General features: G+C 43.5%; 1 protein-coding gene across 9 annotated transcripts in view; it reads left to right on the forward strand.

The window, feature by feature from the left end:
* The window catches only part of lrba (LPS-responsive vesicle trafficking, beach and anchor containing), a 174,559-nt gene that overhangs the window by 18,278 nt on the left and 137,186 nt on the right, over positions 1 to 19,095 (forward strand). For all 9 annotated transcript variants that reach the window (XM_076729272.1, XM_076729263.1, XM_076729267.1 and 6 more), the window contains exons 2-18: positions 6,067 to 6,298; positions 7,382 to 7,482; positions 8,427 to 8,522; positions 9,294 to 9,415; positions 10,127 to 10,253; positions 10,884 to 11,003; positions 12,059 to 12,205; positions 13,007 to 13,204; positions 14,381 to 14,514; positions 15,084 to 15,192; positions 15,591 to 15,743; positions 16,053 to 16,221; positions 16,501 to 16,580; positions 16,809 to 16,871; positions 17,444 to 17,541; positions 17,836 to 17,928; positions 18,979 to 19,087. In XM_076729272.1, the coding sequence (XP_076585387.1) occupies positions 6,067 to 6,298; positions 7,382 to 7,482; positions 8,427 to 8,522; positions 9,294 to 9,415; positions 10,127 to 10,253; positions 10,884 to 11,003; positions 12,059 to 12,205; positions 13,007 to 13,204; positions 14,381 to 14,514; positions 15,084 to 15,192; positions 15,591 to 15,743; positions 16,053 to 16,221; positions 16,501 to 16,580; positions 16,809 to 16,871; positions 17,444 to 17,541; positions 17,836 to 17,928; positions 18,979 to 19,087 (2,151 nt within the window). The remainder of the gene's footprint in view (positions 1 to 6,066; positions 6,299 to 7,381; positions 7,483 to 8,426; positions 8,523 to 9,293; positions 9,416 to 10,126; positions 10,254 to 10,883; positions 11,004 to 12,058; positions 12,206 to 13,006; positions 13,205 to 14,380; positions 14,515 to 15,083; positions 15,193 to 15,590; positions 15,744 to 16,052; positions 16,222 to 16,500; positions 16,581 to 16,808; positions 16,872 to 17,443; positions 17,542 to 17,835; positions 17,929 to 18,978; positions 19,088 to 19,095) is intronic.

The following is a 19,095-nucleotide window of genomic DNA, read 5'->3' on the forward strand; positions in this document are numbered from 1 at the left end:
TGGATTAAAAACCAAACTCGAGCACATGTAACGCATAAGCTGGCATTTACAGCCTGCTCGTAAAGTTTTTTCCGCACTGAGGTATCTCAAAAATACTCACCGCCGCCGCTTTAATTAAATCGATCAAACGTCGGACCGTTGGAATCACAACATCACAAACCTGCTATTCACTAACACATCCATTCAAATATCTTATGCAGTGTTACATATTTGTCTACTGTGCAACAGTACAAAAGCACTATTCACATCTTACCCATGTGCAATAAAACACATTCATTTTAAAGGCCATATTATTATATGTTTATACTCTTGTATACAATGTACATACACATGGTAGATTTTATTTTGTATCCTTCTTAATGTCTGTTTGCTCCTACGTTTCCTTTTTATTCCTGCTATTATCACCGCCTATAACAGCTTAATTTCCCCGGTGTGCTATCAATAAAGTTTCATCTTATCAATCCCCTGGACTTGTGCTAATGCCGTCCAGCCTGACCGTTACTATCAGGTGATAGACATGCTGTATTCTGATGGCGCAGAGCAATTCAAAGCTCGACGTAAGCCGGATGACAAACTGGAGACAAGCTCGACATGAGCGCAGATTTGTCAGCGGCTTTCCCTTTTGTTCGTGCCTGCTGCCGACTCCTGCAGGCAAATTACTTTATATTCAAATGATTTCACCCATAGAATTAATTGCAGTTTCATTAGGGAGAGAACTGAGGGACGAGCCTCGACATGGACACACACACACGCACACACACACACACACACACACACACACACACACACACACACACACACACACACACACACACACATTGTACACAATGGGTAGAGGGTCTCATCACCCTGCAGCCGTGGCTTGGCAGCATCAGTGTTTCTGCCTGTTACTTTTAGCTGGGTAATTTCCTCCCCTTTGGTCGAAAATGGCCGTCATTTGTTGCCTTCTCTCGTCTTCGGCATCACATAGCTGTCTGTGATGATTTTGAAGTTTTTTTTAGCTCAGACCTCAAATAGCTCCACTCTTTTTGTAAATGTTTGCTTGTTCTTTTCTCAGTCTCAGTTTCGTGCTCACTTCCAAAATGTGTTGTCTGTGTGGAAATGCTTTACGCTACACACAATCTTAATATGAACACACGTCTTTGAATGTAAACCTTTTTACTCCGACTGTGTCTGGAAGCGTTGGTGTTGCTTCCATTAAATTGAGAATGTGACATAACTGAGCACCAGTAACTCCAATGCATCGCTCATCAGCGCTCAAATCTGATTGGCCTCCCCAAGTGCCTCCCAGTTCTCCTAAAGTTTGATTGGCTCTCTGCCCAAAGAGAGATGGGCCTTAGTTTGAACCAACTGTTTGAGAAGTATTTTCCAGTTTTATTTTGAAACTCCATCGTGCAGCCTATGAATATGACCTTTTTGTTCTAATGAGGTTGTTTACATGTGATAGAAATATTAACCTCATGACTCATTGTTGACTGGCTGACCTGAAGTTTATCTCAGGCAGTAGATGTAAATTGTGGTTGTGGCGTCCCGTTCAGCCCATCCTCCAGTGTTGTTCTCCATGGAGACCATAGAAGCCTGTTTGTGCTTTGTGTTACGGCCCAGTGGCTGCTTGGCTGCTCAGCCATGATTAATTCAGGCAGGCCTCAGGGGAGAACAGCCAGGCTAGGTTACCCAGCCAGGGATCTGGTGTCTAGCTGCCATAAAGACAGCGGCTTTATGGCAGCTTCGTCCGCAGAGCTCTCCTCGGCTGGAGCTGAGGCTGGAGCTGGCAACCTGTCGCACCTGTCCCTGAAATAGACCAATGAAAATGATTGGACAATCAAAGAAATTAAAATATGGTAAACCTCTTTGCCATGCACTGATAGACACACTGAATGTCCTCACTCAGCTCATTTGGTTTTCAATATACATCAACGCTCAAAGTATCGCAGTTGATTGATGGCGGCAGAATTCAAACTGTCTCAACACTCATGTTTAATGTAGCACGACTGTGTTTTTTAGGTTTCATCATCTTGCAATTTTCAGTTTTTGCCATTAGTAATATTATTTTTCAATGCCCCCCCCCGTCCAGAATGTACATATATATAGTTGATTTTTCATTGTCTAATTTGTATTTTATTCCTTTCTATGTCTCCTTTTATGTATTCTTTATACATTTGCTGCAGCCTGTAACACCCTAATTTCCCCTGCGGGGGATTACTAAAGTCTTATCTTATCTTATCTTATCTTAATGTAAGGGATGCTGAGTGGTTGTTGCTATATTTTGTACTCAGTAACATCGAAGAGAGCCGGCTTGTGCTCTGGTTCAGCGTGCAGAGGTGGTCAAGGTGACGAGCGGTTCATAGCTTCCAGGTGTGGACTCCAGAGCTGCCTGAGATGAAATACATTTGAACTGTTAACTTTTTATTTCCACGCACTCTATTATAAAATAGGCAACTGAAGAAAGTTGAGCAGGTGCACTCACAGATTGGGCTCTTTGCTCTCCGGATTTGACCGAATTTGGCTGAGCAAAGACAACAAATCATTAACGGCCTCTCCAAAGGGATTTAGGCCCATCTCGTGACTATATGCAGGCTTTTTACATCCCAGCTGATGTTGAAAGAGCCGACACATTCTGTAACGACGGATGACGTCACGGGTCTTTATTTGTTTTTTAGTCATTAAATAACCCGCGAGCAGATTTCAGCCTTAGTTCTGTTGTGGTTTGTGAATTCTTCCTCTTCTGTCAACTCGGCTCAGTCTCTCACACATGATGTTAAAAATACTTATCAGAAAGTTGGTTTGTCACCTCACACTGCTGAATTTTGAGTCATTAATGTTTGGATTTAACTAATTATTAGTCTCGTTATCAGTCTGTTTGCCCAATAGCTTATTTTGTTGAGCCAGCAGTCAAAAAATCACCAAATATCATCATATCATATGAAATTTCTCCATTAAAATGTCTAAAAACAGCGAGACCTGTCTTATATACTCTGTTGAGTTGTGTATTATCCCAAATGTTTCCAACAATGTTCAAACTCAGAGAAATCCTTAATTTAAGGTAACACAAACATGGGAAAAGTCTGTGATTTGTGCCGTTAAATGACATTGGGATGGCCACACATAGCTGGTTAAGTAGAACTGGATCGAGGTCATTGTTCAGTTTATCTCAAACCTTTCCGATCGTAACAGATCAGGTCCAGACTCAGTGCCGCTGTCCTTGCATGTGTGTCAGGTTTATGTCACTGTGGCGTCACACCCGTCCTCATATTTGTTCTCCGTCCCCTCGGTCAACTGGCTGTGATGGATGGCTGACTCACGCACGCCGTCAGGCTCATAAATCAACTGTTGCTTTGGCACCCACCGTCCATTAATGGCAGACCTGGGCATTGACCCCCCAACAAGTTATTACGTGTTACTCTGTGGTGAGCTGTGTTATTTATCAATGACTTGCTAAAAGACAAAAAAAGACCAAGACTGGTTGCCAGTGGGGCATTAATTGGTTCATGTGTTCTTATACAGTAAGTGTTGTATGCCAGCTCTGGCTTGTTGCCCTGACAGATGGCTAGAGGACATTTTGACTGAAATTATTTTGCTTGCGTCCCCTAAAAGACATATACTGTGTTTGTACTTCATATAGTAGTTTTGTACAGCAGATGTATCTTTGTAGCTCTCACCTGTGTCAGCCAGGATTGGCCCCAGCCCTGATAACTATTTGCACACAAACTGTGTTTGCTGACAGCAGTTTTACAAAGTGTAGTGATGGTCCTCTCACCTGTTACCAATGAGCCTGTTCACCTGCTGAATGATCCAAACAGGTGTTTTTGGAGTGTTCCTCATCTTTCCCAGTCTGTGAAACATGTTACTGCATCAGATTCACAATAAGCAGATATTTACAGAAATCAATGAATCTGATGAGCTCTGATGAGCTTTTTAGTTGAGAATATATCAAAAGGGATCAGTGAATATCTATGTTCTGTTTTATTAATGTTTTACAGCGTTGTATCTTTTTTGGAGTCAGAGTTGTAGATAATGGATGGAAAACTCCTCCTTTATTAAAGCGCTGAGTCATCTAGCTTATGAAAAAAACATATATTCTACCTCTTCTTGTCTTGGGACCCATCGTGCACACAGGTTTGGTTTAATTCGTCCTGGGTTTGAGATATTTACATTTGTTTTGGGTCTCCCCCCCCCCCCCCCCCCAATACAACTGAGATGAAGGAAAGTTTGGTGTAGCATTGTACGCTGTTCAGCACGTAACTCTCACCTCCGTTGCTCTTGGATGCCACAGAAAGCAAACATTACATCAGACTCTGGGAACTTGTGGTGCACATTTTTCTGAACTTTTGTCACATTTATAAACTAAACAATCAGTTGATTAAAAAAACAACATCAGATTGATTTTTAACATTTGAAGAATTGAAAGTTGATGCAGTGAGCAGGGTTGTTGGCTACATATGGCTTAATGCATGTGGCTAACGGGGCTTGTGTATGAGGTGACTTTGAGCTGTTATGATACTTGACATTAAAATAAATAGATGTGCTGTGAGAGGAGGTTAAAGGGACAATAGGTGAGGTGTGAGTCAGTCTTATCATCACTTCATCCCGTCCTTAAGGATGTGGCGGCAGCAGCATTGCCTCCAGGTTCCCCTCCTTCCCTATCTTGTACTCAACACACACACACACACACACACACACACACACACACTCACTCTCCCTGCGCCTGATCGTATTGTTTTCACATCCAGCCTGTCTAATGGGCGAGCGCCACTATCACACGTTCATTTTTCTGTCCAGTCACACCTCCTCGATTCCAAACATGACAGCCTTACTCGCGGTATTAATGTGACATCAACATTGTTATTTTCCTTATCTTTTTCTATTAGGCAGGGTTCAATAATAAAAATGTCACCACAACTATTAAGAAGTGACAAATTATGACATTTATGGTTCATGCAATTTATTTCCACACACAAAGAGCATTACTCGTGTGCAGTAAGACGAGCGTTTTACCTCAAGAGCTTGAGCTGGAGATCGCCTTCGAGGCTGACTTTGATATTTGTGTTTTCCATTCACAGTGCAGGCTTGAGTGTGAAATGTGCAAAACAGTGAATACTGGTAGCCACTGCTGCTTTGATATAGATGCTGGGATGAGCCTCACATCACTGTACTCTTCTCGTGTACGTCAAGTGAAAATGAATTTGAGCCCAGGTCTGTGTCTGCCAGGCTGTGTCAGATGCTGTTAGTATTCCAGGGCCTCCTACAGGAACAAAAGACCTCTAGATTCCCTTCCCACTGTTTGTGTCTGACTAGATGTCTCGGTTAGTTTCACTGACGTGGCTTCTTGTTTGATTTTTTTTTTTTTTATTTTGCTCTGGGTTCATCACAGTGTCTCAAGGCTGGTTGCAAACAGTTGAATCTACTGTCAGAAAACAGACATGCAGTCAGACTGACAGGGACCTGTGTTTCTCCCCTGACCTTTAATCCACTTGTCGAGCAGCAGCTCTGATGCATGATTAATCATCTGTTTAGGGGTGGGCGCACACAGCACCATGAACACATATGTATTAATGATGATAAACTTTATTTGCGTAGCGCCTTTCAGACAGGAAAGTGTTTTACAAGAAAGAAATCACATGCACCAAGTGAGTGCTTTACATAAAAAAAGACAAAATGGACATAAAAACAAATAAAAATTGAAGACAATGCATGAAACCACGAAAGAAAATAATAAAATACAAGTAAAAATAGAGTAGAATGAGGATAGAAAATAAGGATAAAGCATCAAATGACAGCATAAAATGGTAAAACATAGGTTAAAATAGATGACATCGAATGCATAAAATCAAATAAAATACAATTTAAAAGCTTAGATCTGATCTGTATTCCTATGTGAAGCTCTTGGTTTTGTTTTGCTGCTGATGAAAGAGGAACTCATTGCCGTGTTGTTGTTGTTGTTGTTGTTGTTGTTGTTATTGCTTTATTCTATTTAATGACTGACTGAAACTCTTTCTCTCTCATCCATTACCTCCCTCACCTCTCCCTTACCTCTCCCTCACCTCTCCCTCTGCATCTCTTCCCCAGCTGGTCGGCGGCCAGTTTGACCTGGAGATGAACTTCATCATCCAGGAACCGGAGAGCATTGTGTGCATGGTGGAGCTGCTGGATAAATGTGAGCCCACCTGTCAGGCTGAGGTCTGGAGCATCTTCACCGCCATCCTCAAGAAGAGCGTCCGCAACCTGCAGGCGTGCACTGATGTGGGACTGATCCAGCAGGTGCTGCAGCGCATCTCCACCACCGACAGCATGATCGCAGGTACTGAGAGAGAGCAGCACCTCACGGAAAAGACAGAGGACACACACATTTTCTCATATGTGACAGCCGATTTAGATATCAGGAAGTTAAAGGCAGCCGGTTTGTGTAGCAGTGAAAATGGCTTTCCGGCTTTAAGCCCTGATGATATCAAACACTGCTGAGCGGTGCTTGACCAAGACGCCGACTCCTCGCCACCTCCAGAAGAGATGTTTTGTTTCGGAGCTTTGACACTCTGCTTGTATGCAGTAACCTCCTGGTTTGATCCCTCTGATGTGCTGCGGTGAAAGCAGACACAATCATCCCGTACGCTCTCCCCTGCGTCTCAGTCTAGTCTGTTGCCCATCTGCAAATTAGTGCGAATTAATCCGACAGCGTTCGGCTCAGTGAACTTTTGCCAGCTAGAACAGCGCTGGCCTGGAGGGTTTGTGCAGTCAAGCAAGGGTGATATCGCCCAGCAGTAACTAGGCAGCTGAAAGTACTGCGTATCATAGTAATATTCACTACACTACTACATCCTTGTCTGTTAACGTGGTCACAAAGTCTTTCATTGATTGACATTTTCTTATTAAATGCCTCATATATTTAACTTTTTAACCTCTTATTCTATGTTGTTATACTACAGTAGATTTTCAGACATTCTTCCTCAGGTCAGGACCAATCAACTGATCTTTACTACTCACCACATGTAACTGCCACTCTTCCTTATATTTGGAGGCTTAAACCGAGGGTAGTGTACTTGCATTCTAGTCATAGATGTGTCACAGTATGCCTCATCATTAGTCTGCACGGTCGCTGGGACTCCCAGTGTCTTCTCTAGCTTAGGTTTAACTTGGGTTTTGCTCGCCGTACTTTTCTTTTAAAGTCAACACTGTAACATTTACATTAATACAAGATCCATGAAAATTGTCATAATTGAGGTTGCATCTTAAAAAAAGATCTGAATATTGTCCAGCAAACTGCCGTCACTCGGAGTGTCCTCTCACTTCTAGGATGGATTATTGTCTTTCTGTTTGAGCATGCCATGTGTGACCCCTGCATGTTTCTGTGTTTAACCCCTGCTGTGTGTGTGTGTGTGTCTTTCAGACCTGCTGGTGGACATGTTGGGCGTGCTCGCCAGCTACAGCATCACAGTGAAGGAGCTGAAGCTTTTCTTCAGCAAGCTGCAAGGGGAGAAAGGCCAGTGGGTGAGTCAGAGTCATGCCACGGTGATCCGTCTTGATTGTCTGGTACCAGCATGAGGAATGTGCAGGCAGCACTGCCGCTGCTGCCGTCCCACAGGCCAATGCTAAAACCAGAGGTGGAGCCGGACCACTGCTCTGCACTGGTCTTAGATCCAGAGCTGGTGTATATTATTGATATTAGGTGGTTCATGAGATTACACAAGTCCTGATTTGTTAGTTTTTCTAATCATTTTAACTACAACATCAGCCAGAAGATGTAGTTGGGGAGCATTGGTTCTCTAAAATGTGCCAAAAAGGGAGTAGCCACAGTGAATTTAAGATGTATGGTACGTGCAGTGAAGACGGGTTGCTGCATCCAGGCAGGACCAGCGGCACACAAGGGGGAGAGAGATGAAGCGAGGAAGAGGAGCAGCGTAACCCATTGATCACTGACACTAATCAAGTTGTCAAGGAAGTAGGGCAAGTTGCTTTTATGCTTCTAAATTTCACCTCGCTCTCCCTTTTTTCGAGCAACTCTCGCCACCGCTGCTCTCTTCATTGCATTTTTGTGGAATATCCGGGGAGACGGGGCGGATGGGATGACTGCAGGACTTCTAGCTATCCAGTGCTTTAGTGCTGAGCATCATAAAGTAAAACCGTCAGGAATGAACGGAGCCAAAATTGGAAAATTGTATAGGAATTTCCATCACACACAGTCATTCAGCTCAGTGTTTTAGAGCAACATAGTCCTGATGAATGTGCCGAGAGTGCGTACATCAGCGTCGCTGCTGTGTAAAGCTGAATCTGATGAGTCTGAAGTAAATTTAGAACAAGCAGAAGCAAAGCTGTATTTGCTTTTAGTTATTTGTGGCTGCACCTGGAAGTGTGTAACTAGGGTTCTTATGCTTTTGTGTGCACATGTTTGCCTGTCAGCTGTCTGAAAAGGCCTTTTTGTGTTTTTACCTAAGCCTCATCATGCAGTGAAGCTCTTGTCGGTTCTGAAGTACATGGCCCACAGGAACGGCCCTGACTCCTTCTTCAGCTTCCCGGGGAAAAATGCAGCTGTGAGTATACAACACAACGTCTAACGCTGCACCACAGAATGAAAACACATCCCCTGAAGTGTGTTTACACATAGATGGTGAGCTGGCCGGCGTTCATCTTAGAGGTTAGTGTTGGACTGCGGTTTCAGTACATAGCAGCAAAATTTCACACCAGATATTAATGAGCCACCAGAATGTGGAACCCCACCATGATTGCCTCCCAGCACTTACACTTAGTGCCGTTTTCCTTCAGATATTACATGATGATCTCTCCTGACACATGCAGTTTTTCTCTAATTGATATGCTTTACACATTATTTTCTTGTCTGCTATTACAATCCGGACCCATCTCAAGCCTCAGAGGTTGTTGTACTCTTATATCCACAAATGGAGCCGTGGCTAAGAGCATGCTTTTGTGATGAAACTGTAAGTCTTCGTAGTTAAGGCGTGAGGCATTAATAATGCCTTGGCTGCTATTCAACTTTGGACTATTCAAATCGCACTTTGAATATTTTGGGTGTGCCTTCATGCACATTTGTTTATTTATTAGCAACTGATGTCCCCAATGTTTAAATGAAAGTTTGAACATAGACTAGTCGACGCGTCTATCAGTATGAAAACAATCAAAATTGAGCACAATTTAGTCTGTAAAGCTCAACATTTTTAGAAAAACATATAAGAAATCTTTAGTTATCCTGCAATTTAAATCTGTGCATTAATAAAATAATGTCAGTGAGTTACAAGGAAGGGATGTCATGTTGTGTTTTCTTCTGTTGATGTTTTTCCTAACAGGCGATAGCTCTGCCTCCCATAGCGAAGTGGCCATACCAGAACGGGTTTACGTTCCACACGTGGCTCCGCATGGATCCTCTCAACAACATCAATGTAGATAAAGACAAGCCTTACCTGTACTGGTAGGTAACAGCACTGGTGTTTGACCAGTAAATCTAAACCTTTTCCCTTTGTTTGGCCTTTAAATGTTTGTGTTTGAACATAGCATTTGCAGAAATTAAAAGGAACTAGTGCACATTTGTAGTGTAAGTGAGTAGTTTAACTTGTCGATATGAATGTGAACATATGCATGTGTGCATGTTCCCAGTATAACAAAGATGCTTCTTAAATGCATTTGAAACCCAAAAATGTGCTGCAGCCTCCAGCCTTCCTGTCCCCTCATCCTTGGCTTCCTCTCTGAGGGCCGAATAAATCAAGCCTTCTGATCATCTTCCTTTCAACCAATAATTAATTTCTGTCAGAAATCTAATTTATACAACAGGGATCTGTTTGGGCTTCTGTGAAAATGATAACCAAGCCGGATGGCCGACGAGCTGCTTGAGAGAATCTGTAATAAAAGCTCCTCTTCAGCTCTGTGCTCTTTTAAGAAGAGATTAATTCAGTAAATCACATGCAGGGGCCCCGTCTCGCGGGGACATGGAGAGCGATGGGAGGACTCTGTGAAGTTGAGAAATGATTGTTTGCTATCTTTATCCTTTTGAGGCTCTTTAAAAGTGTTTATTTGATATATTGGACACTAAAACTCATGTTGCCCTTGAATGTGATCAGCCTGAAAGCACGAAGCTGCACTCAAACTGAAGCCGTGTTTGTGTTTTCCCTTCGCTTTGTTTCAGTTTCCGCACTAGTAAAGGCCTGGGTTACTCTGCGCACTTTGTGGGCGGCTGTTTGATAGTGACCTCATTAAAATCCAAGGGGAAAGGATTCCAGCACTGTGTAAAGTACGACTTCAAGCCACAGAAGGTACGAAAAGAACAAAGACTGGTTTGGTAACCCGGGCAAACTGAATATTCATGCACAGAAAAAGACAAATCCTGGAAACGTCTCTGCAAATAGATCACAGAAATCACATGTCAGCACACAGATAATCAATCACGTGCATGCACAAACCCACACACGCTCGCACATAAATCTAGACCTTACTGTAAGAAGGAGCTGTCACGTCTTACCTGACTCTGGGGAGAAGCGAAACTAGGAGGAGGAGGAATGAGGGCAATGGGACGGAGGGATTATCCAATACTGGATACTGGCGCACCCTGAAGACTGCAGGAAGACGCCGGTGGACAGTTCGAAACTTCCTCCGCCTTCCCCTGGCCAGGACTCAGCACTCATTTTAGTTGATGTTTCACTCTATTTTTAATGCCTTCATGTCCACAGGAAACCATAAAAACCTGTTTCACTGTGGTAACATTGGTAACCTGTTTCACTGGTTGTAATGCTGAGAAGAAAACCACAAAATCTAAGTTGATGGGATTGTAGCTTGAGGGGGACTGACTCCCGACACCTCACCACATGCTAACTTATTGATATCTTGTGTGTGGTTGGTACTGCAGATATACAGTAACCAGGGTCTGCTTCTTTTTGTTGTTGCAGTGGTACATGGTGACTCTTGTTCACATCTACAACCGCTGGAAAAACAGTGAAATTAGCTGCTATGTGAACGGGGAGCTGGCGTCCTTTGGAGACATCGCCTGGTTTGTCAACACTAGCGACGTAAGTAACCACGGCATCACCCAGAAGGGTGGCGCCACACGTCCCTGATTTATATCTGAACAAATTCTCATGGATAACTGGTTGGAAATGAAGCTTATTTGCTTTTCTTGTCAAGAGTTAGATGAGAAAATTGATACCACTCATGTCTGTGCGGTATTTATTAAGCTAAAGACAGGAGCTGCAAGGCAAGACCAAAGCAAGGTTACTTGTCCCCCCTGTGCTTCTTGTCTTTGTGCTGAGCTAAGCTTACCAGCAGCTGCCTGTACCGTCATTTTAAAACTGTCCCTTTATGTAGACCGTGTGTATGGAGGCGTGTGCGTTCTGTGTGTATTTTAAAAACAACACCTCCAGCAAGATTTTTTTATTTACAGTTCCAAATGCTGTCTGGTATACGTCTACATCGGGGTTGGGCATGTGGGGCCACATAACAAATATTCTGTCAAATATCAATTTCAGCAGATATTGCTGCAGGAGCATGTACCAAAGCTGCCTCTCATGCCCTCCTCGCTCAGAGATATATCTAATCTCAGGCTTTGCTTTCAGGGGGCTCTGGGGTGAAACTGTTCTCCCCATCTTTTAGCATGGAGAGCACAGTGGAAAATAACTACATCTGCACACCTCTCGCACATCACCGCGCGAACTCTGCCACAGTCCCCGGGATTGCTTTCTGTCATGCTGAGATATGAGATTCTTAAATCAAATTGTGTTAGGACTGAAAACGCCTCCACAGTGTAGTATAATCCTGCAGATGTGTCAGCATGTCAGGAAGCGAATTAGCAACTTGATTGAGATGTGGCCTCGTCGTGCTCAGCACTTCTGCCTCGCTGACCGTGACTGATGGAACATTATCATGTTAGCTACAGTATGCTTTTAGATGGGGTCCGTTTATAGCGAGTGTTAACACACCTTTTCCCTCTGTTCTTTATTTATCCTTCCTCCCTCCCTTCCTTCCTTATTTTCATCTTTAATTGTCTATTTTTGTCTTTTTTAATTCCTTTTTTCACTTCCTCAAATTCTTCTCCCGTCGTCTCCGGCCTGCATCCTTCCTGCTGCAGACGTTTGACAAGTGTTTCCTGGGATCGTCCGAGACAGCAGATGCCAACCGTGTGTTCTGCGGACAGATGGGGGCAGTTTACCTGTTTGGAGAGGCGCTCAGCGCTGCTCAGATCCTGGCCATCTATCAGCTGGGTCCGGGCTACCAGGTTGGAAGGCATAAAGTGTCTGTGATGATACGTCCGTGCTCCATTTAAAGGAGACGTGTATCAACAAAAGACACGTTGATTAAAACGACTTGAAATCTGATTTTTTTAAATGTCTTTAACATTTTCATATGATTGGTGGAGTGCTATAAAACACAAAAAAGGAATATTTCATCCACTTTGATCAGCTGTCAGATTACACCTCATAATAAATTATTTGCTTTCGATGTATCTGGTCATCCGTGATAATTTTCCTCTGTGATACAGTCGGACAGCATCAACAGCAGAGTGAGATCACATGGCAAACTTGACAATAGATGCTCAAAGCATATGGAAAGACTCTTTAACATGAGCGTATTTTAAAAGGAAAGTGTTTAATTATTATAATTTGAACAAGTACATAAGAACAATAAGAATACAAAACTAGATAAAAACAAAAAAAAGGTGAGCAGAATAGCAAATAATTGTCCAGATGTTCTAGATCTGCAGTGTCTCTAGTGGCAGAAATGTCCACACTGTGTCTATATTGTCACAGTCTGGATAATCATATCCTGTGAGTTTAACAGGCAACTCAAGTAGACCACAGTCATGTGAGGCACGTAAATCAACATGCAAGGAATGTTTTATTGAACAGATAACGTTGTTTGCTGTAGCAGAGTCCAGCATTTGGCACTTTCCTCGTGTTAAACTTCATCTTGGTGGCTGACCCTTTGGCTGTTTTGTGATTTAGACACTTGTTTGACACTCGTTAGTTTGTCCGTCTCTTATTTGTTCCATGTTTTCTTCTCTCTTCCTTCTCCTCAGGGCACATTCAAGTACAAGGCTGAAAGCGACTTGCTGTTTGCGGAGCATCATAAGACCTTATTGTACGATGGCAAGCTGTCCTCTAGCATCGCCTTCACTTACAACCCTCGCGCCACAGATGCCCAGCTCTGCCTTGAGTCCTCCCCGAAGGACAACGCCTCCATTTTCGTCCACTCACCCCATGCTCTCATGCTGCAGGTAATGGTGCCTTTAATGTAACATTTTGCTTGTATAGCAGGTGATGGCTGTTCCCCTTGGAGTTGGAGGTATTGCTTGAATTTCCATTATTTAAATGTAACCTGACATTAAAGCGGTGTCGATACAAATTCCTCGTCCACCTGTACGCCTGCTCACTTCCCTCCCACTGTTCCATGTGTACCACTCTTTACTCTTTCTTTCTACCTCTGCTTTAATGAAAGTGGCCCAGTTGACATCTTTTCACTTTAATGGCCTCATTAGGTCAGGGGTGCACTTGTGTTGAGCCAGCGAGGCTGCTGCAGCTGCTGAAAAATGCCATCCTGGTGCTCTAATTATGGAATTAGCCTTCTCTGGGACTGAGATTTACTTTGGACCTCCATTCAAGTATTTGTGCATTTTCCTTTTTAGAAGTAGATGGTGAACTTTGTGCAAGTTTTCCATATGCTGTGTACAAATACACACACCCTGAGCATCCACACAAACAGGCACAATGCCGTTTCTTCACTCATCTCGAGTTTCTTTTCTCAAGCGCTAATTGAGTTTTCTCTCATGCCCTCTCATCAAAGAAAATGCTTTGTTTCCTTTGTGAGGGAGGCTTTTGCTGCCACTGCCACACAAACATATGCTGCCTCCACCACACACACACACACACACACACACACACACACACACACACACACACACACACACACACTGTGAAATATGAATGAATATGTGACCTATATTTTCTGCTTTGCTGCGCCGTGTGCAAGAATTCCAATCCTATAGAGAGGAGAAAGTTTTACCAGGGCCACTGTTTGTGTGACAACATACAACAACACAGACAGCAGCTTGTGCACCGGACCACCAGGCAGAATGTGATCAGTTTCGCCTCATCCTCTATTTTCAACACGTTTAAGTCACAAGAACATAAGAAAGTCTTGAATTATATTTGCTTTCTCAAGGACTTAGCATGTGTGCAACCTGGGTGTGCCATGGAAGACACAAACAGATGTTGGCGGTGCACCTGTTGGACTGGAGTGGTGTGATAAAGAAGCACCATTCTGTTCGGCTTCTTTAAAATACGCGTGGAGCTAGCTTAGTGCACATCGCTGTGATGATCAGAGCGAACGTCTGAGTGGACCATGTGCAAATGTTGGCCATGTTAAATGTGACCACGTGTGTTTGTCTCGGTAGGACGTGAAGGCCGTGGTGACTCACTCGGTCCAGAGCGGGATACACTCTATCGGAGGCGTGCAGGTCCTCTTCCCTCTGTTTGCACAGCTGGATTATTGCCAGCCCTCCAGCAATGAGCTGGACACCTCCGTCTGGTAAACACACACACACACACACACACACACACACACACACACACACACACACACACTTTGATGGAACGCTGAATAACTTTAATGTAGTTTTTCTTTATGCTTCATAAAGTTTACAGTATCAATACATAATCGGTATGGACTATGTGTAACTTACTTGGATGGTAAACAGACAGCTCATGCAGTCATTACTGCTGGCTTATTTGTCTGTAACATTTAGCCAAACCTTTGTCAAAAAAAAAGACCCACAGTGAGCCTTAAAAGCATCTTCGGTTCCATATTTTCAACTTTTGATGTAATGTTGAGCTTGAAGGCTGAGAGGCCATCTTGCTGAACTGCAGCGTTGCTCTATCTGCTGCCCTCAAGGTGATGCTAACCAGAATCTGTCCTCCTAACACAATGGGGACACGACACCCTCATTCAATCACATTTCATGTAGGATATGCCCTTCACAGTCAGGGCTTTGTCAGCAGCTTACATAGATTATTGTCACTGTCTAACTCACAGCTCTCTCTCTTTGTCTCTCTCTCTCTGTCGCTGTCTGTCTGTCTGTCCATCTGTGGGCCTCTTAGCTGCACTTTGCTATCCTTTGTGATGGAGCTCTTGAAGAACTCGGTGGCTATGCAAGAGCAGGTCCTGGCCTGCAAAGGCTTTCTCGTCATTGGCTACACTTTGGAGAAGGTGAGGCAAACACAAATTGGCTCAGCTGGCGAAGAAATACACGAGAGAGCCATCCTCCCGTACCAGTAGCTGCACATAATGAACCCGCTGCAGTAATAAGGCCAATCTTGATTCCCTCAACACCACAAACACACTCAGACAGCACACACCAACGCTTAATATGAGACAGACTTGTTTTCCCTCAGCTGCATTTTGGAGGTCACAGCTGGCTTGTGTGCTTGTTAGGCAGAAGAGGAGCTCCTCCTCGTCTTTCTCTGCGTGCGTCCTCTCCCTCCCCTTCCCCGTCCACCCTCTCTGCTTCCCACGTCTTTGACTCCTCTCGCTGACATATCATCCTCTCCTCTTTTTTTTTTCGACCCCCTGTTGCGACACTTTCTGCCTCCCTGTCTGTGCTCCAGTCGTCCAAGGTGCACGTGACGCGGCCCGTCCTGGACATTGTGCTGGCCTTTTCCAGATACCTTAGCAACTTGCAGAATGGCATCTTGCTGCTCAAGCAGCTGTGCGACCACATTCTGTTCAACCCTGCCATCTGGATCCATGCCCCCGCCAAGGTAACATGAATACACACTCATATACACATTACACAGCAGCACTTTCTGTTGCATTTAGTCAAAGGATGGACATAAGAGTGTACACATGCATGTATTGGTTACCACATACAGACACACACTCATGCAGACCTGCACAGTCAGAAGCTCTCTCTCTTCCTCTGTATTGCCTTGTCCTAGTTTTTATTTTAGTGTTTGGAGTTCAGCTCAGAGTTCAAGGTTATCCCTCCACCTCCCTCTTCTAGGAACAAAAAGCTAGGACACACTAAAAGCGGCTTATTTCACTCTACACATGTGCTTTATGTTTTGCAGGTGCAGCTGACACTCTACACGTACCTGGCAACAGAGTTCATAAGCACGGTGACGATCTACAACACCATCCGCAGGGTGGGCACTGTACTCCAGGTCATGCACACGCTGAAATACTACTACTGGGTTATTAACCCGCAGGACCGCAGCGGAGTCGTGCCCAAAGGCCTCGGTGAGGGTGCACACAAAATACAAAAACATACACATGATGCACCACTCGTGCGTGCCGTTCCCATTCCTCCTCCGGCCCTTCTTTCAAATTTATGTATAGATAATGCATCTAGAGGTGGATTTCACATACACACAGAAGTATGGACGCACACATATCAACACATGCTGCACCGAGACTCACAGTTCGTCATTACAAGTCCGTCAAGTGATAAAGTGGGTGCAGAATAGCTCGATCATCCTCTTATTTCTCACTGTGTCCTTCTGCTGTTTGCATTTTCAGATGGTCCAAGGCCGAACCAGAAGGAGATCCTTTCTTTGCGAGCCTTTCTGTTGTTGTTTGTCAAGCAGCTCATAATGAAGGTAAGTTCACGGCGCCAAAGCCAGACAAGACCAGATTTTATTGAATTGATCTATGCATAAATGTATCTGACCATTTCTGCTTGCTTTAGCTGTGTTTTTGCAATATAGATAAGTCAATATAGTCAACCCCAGAATACACTCACATTATTTGATATCAGGTCATATTTGGAAATGCATCGTGACATAGTGAACCCTACTGAAACAATGTGAAATGCATTTATATTCTAGGATCATGGAGTGAAAGAAGACGAGCTACAGAGCATCCTCAACTACCTCCTGACCATGCACGAGGTAGGCATGTGTTCAGGCAGCCCTGACCAGCAGAGGCCTCTCCACCAGATGGCAACATAACACAACTGTGCCGTGCTTTGTCTCCCCACCATCTGATATGCAGAGAGGCCATTCCCGTTGCTGAAGGCAGCTTCACTGTTCCTTGTTATTTTTCCAAGTCTGCCAGTTAGAGGGCCTGACAGAAGTGGTTTTGTTTACAGTGGAGTGATGCATAATAACTGAATCTGTCAGATCAGTCAGCAACGCAGTGAACCTTGTAAGAATAAAGGGTGATTACAGCACAGCCAGGAAAAGCCACTGACATGTAGTAGCCCTTCATTAAGCACATGTTGTTATTCTTCATTTCAGATGCTTGTGATGTATTTCATTATTTCTACTTTCCTTCTATTACTGCTGCTGCTGCCACTACTAAACATCACAAGAAGAGCTCAACGAATGATGCCTTTATCTTGTATTGACATGTGCAGCCCCTTGAAAGCTGCCTCACGTCAGCTTCACTCGATGCAGTATTTTTTCAATTGTCCTCCTTGAACGCCGTAATAGCCTCAAGTCCCTTCTTCTCTATCCCACAGGATGACAACCTCATGGATGTACTGCAGTTGTTGGTGGCTCTGATGTCTGAACATCCTGGACCCATGGTCCAGGCCTTCGACCAGCGCAACGGGATTCGGTAATCAGAACTGTTTTTATTATCTGCAGATGTGCTCGTAGTTTTGTTAGTATGTTTTCGCTCAAAGTAAAACTGTTCGAAGTTGGAGCAGAACATTTTAAATTTCATAGCTTTATTCTTGTGTCACTGTAGTTTTACGTAACGCTTTATTTTGTGGACAGATTAATTTTTTTTTGAGAATGTGTTTTTGGAGGAACATGCTACGCTATACTGCTAAATCTCCAATTAATGCTACAAGTATGGAAAGATTTAACTGCATACTTCATATTTTTAATGTAATTTTCTTTTTTTCAGTGTTATTTACAAGCTGTTGGCCTCAAAAAGTGAAGGAATACGAGTGCAGACACTCAAAGTAATGGGCTACTTTCTGAAACACATGCCGCCAAAGTAAGTGCAGTCACAAAGCCATAATCCTTCACACTGAATTCCCAGAGGATAAAACTGTATTTTATTATACTTTATATATACTATTTTAATTCCATATAACAGCACACACTTCTAATAGTATACAAATAATTAATAACTGAAAGGGAATCATGTTTATTGTTGATTCCGCAGCTTTAATTCTCAAAAATCTTTTGTAGTGTCTTCTCTTACTCCGTTTTTATGTGATTGTTATAATTTTTGAAAGGCACAGTTCGATTCCTTGTGGCTCCTTGTACTGACAGAATCAACTGTAAGAGGTAAAACTATGCAGAAAAACCTCATTAAACAGCCATATTCAAATAACACAGTCAAAACGGCATCATGACTGTAAATTCTCCGTCGAGCTGCAGGCCTCACTGTCAAAATAAACCAAAGTAAATTGAACTTTGTTGTCATTCTTTTGATGCACATGAGCCTGTTATGATCTCTGCTCATCAGTGTTATTTTGGCTGGTAATACATGATGAGATTCAGGTCATATTGAAACCTTTTCATTAGTAACTGCCAGTTATAATGCGAGCACCCTCTCCTGAAGTAGGAGACCAGAAACAAGTCCAGCCCTGTCTTGGCAGCAGTTTTTAAGCCTTGTGATCCAGATGCCAGATAGACTGCAAACAGTCCGCAGCTCTTTAGCTGAGCTACAATGCTAAAATTGGAGTTGATCCATGATCAGAGATGAAAGCGACAAAGACTTATCTGTGAAGAGCTGCTCTTCAGCAGGGATCCTCTTTTTCATTTCCTCCATGTCAGAAGTCAGCTGGAGCTCCGCTGATTTATGCTCTTACAGATTTCAACCGCTGCAGTTATTTGACTCATCAGAACGTCCACATTTTGCCCTTGTCATTCCTCAGGATTGATGACATCGCTGCTCATTTTCTATATGATTCCATATTACTTTTCAAATAAAAGTTGCAGTTCTGCTATTTCAGTGCATTTGTAGATCATGTTCGGAGGAGGTGCTGCGTTGCACCTCCGTTACACTGATGTTTACTGACCGACCTTTGACCTCCAGGAGGAAATCTGAGGTCATGCTGAGTCACGGCCTCTTCTCCCTGCTCACCGAGCGCCTGACGCTCAACGCCAGCCAGTTCACCATGACAACCTACAACGTGCTGTTCGAGGTCAGTCC

Source organism: Chaetodon auriga, chromosome 4 (assembly GCF_051107435.1).
Source record: "Chaetodon auriga isolate fChaAug3 chromosome 4, fChaAug3.hap1, whole genome shotgun sequence".
Taxonomy (NCBI): domain Eukaryota; kingdom Metazoa; phylum Chordata; class Actinopteri; order Chaetodontiformes; family Chaetodontidae; genus Chaetodon; species Chaetodon auriga.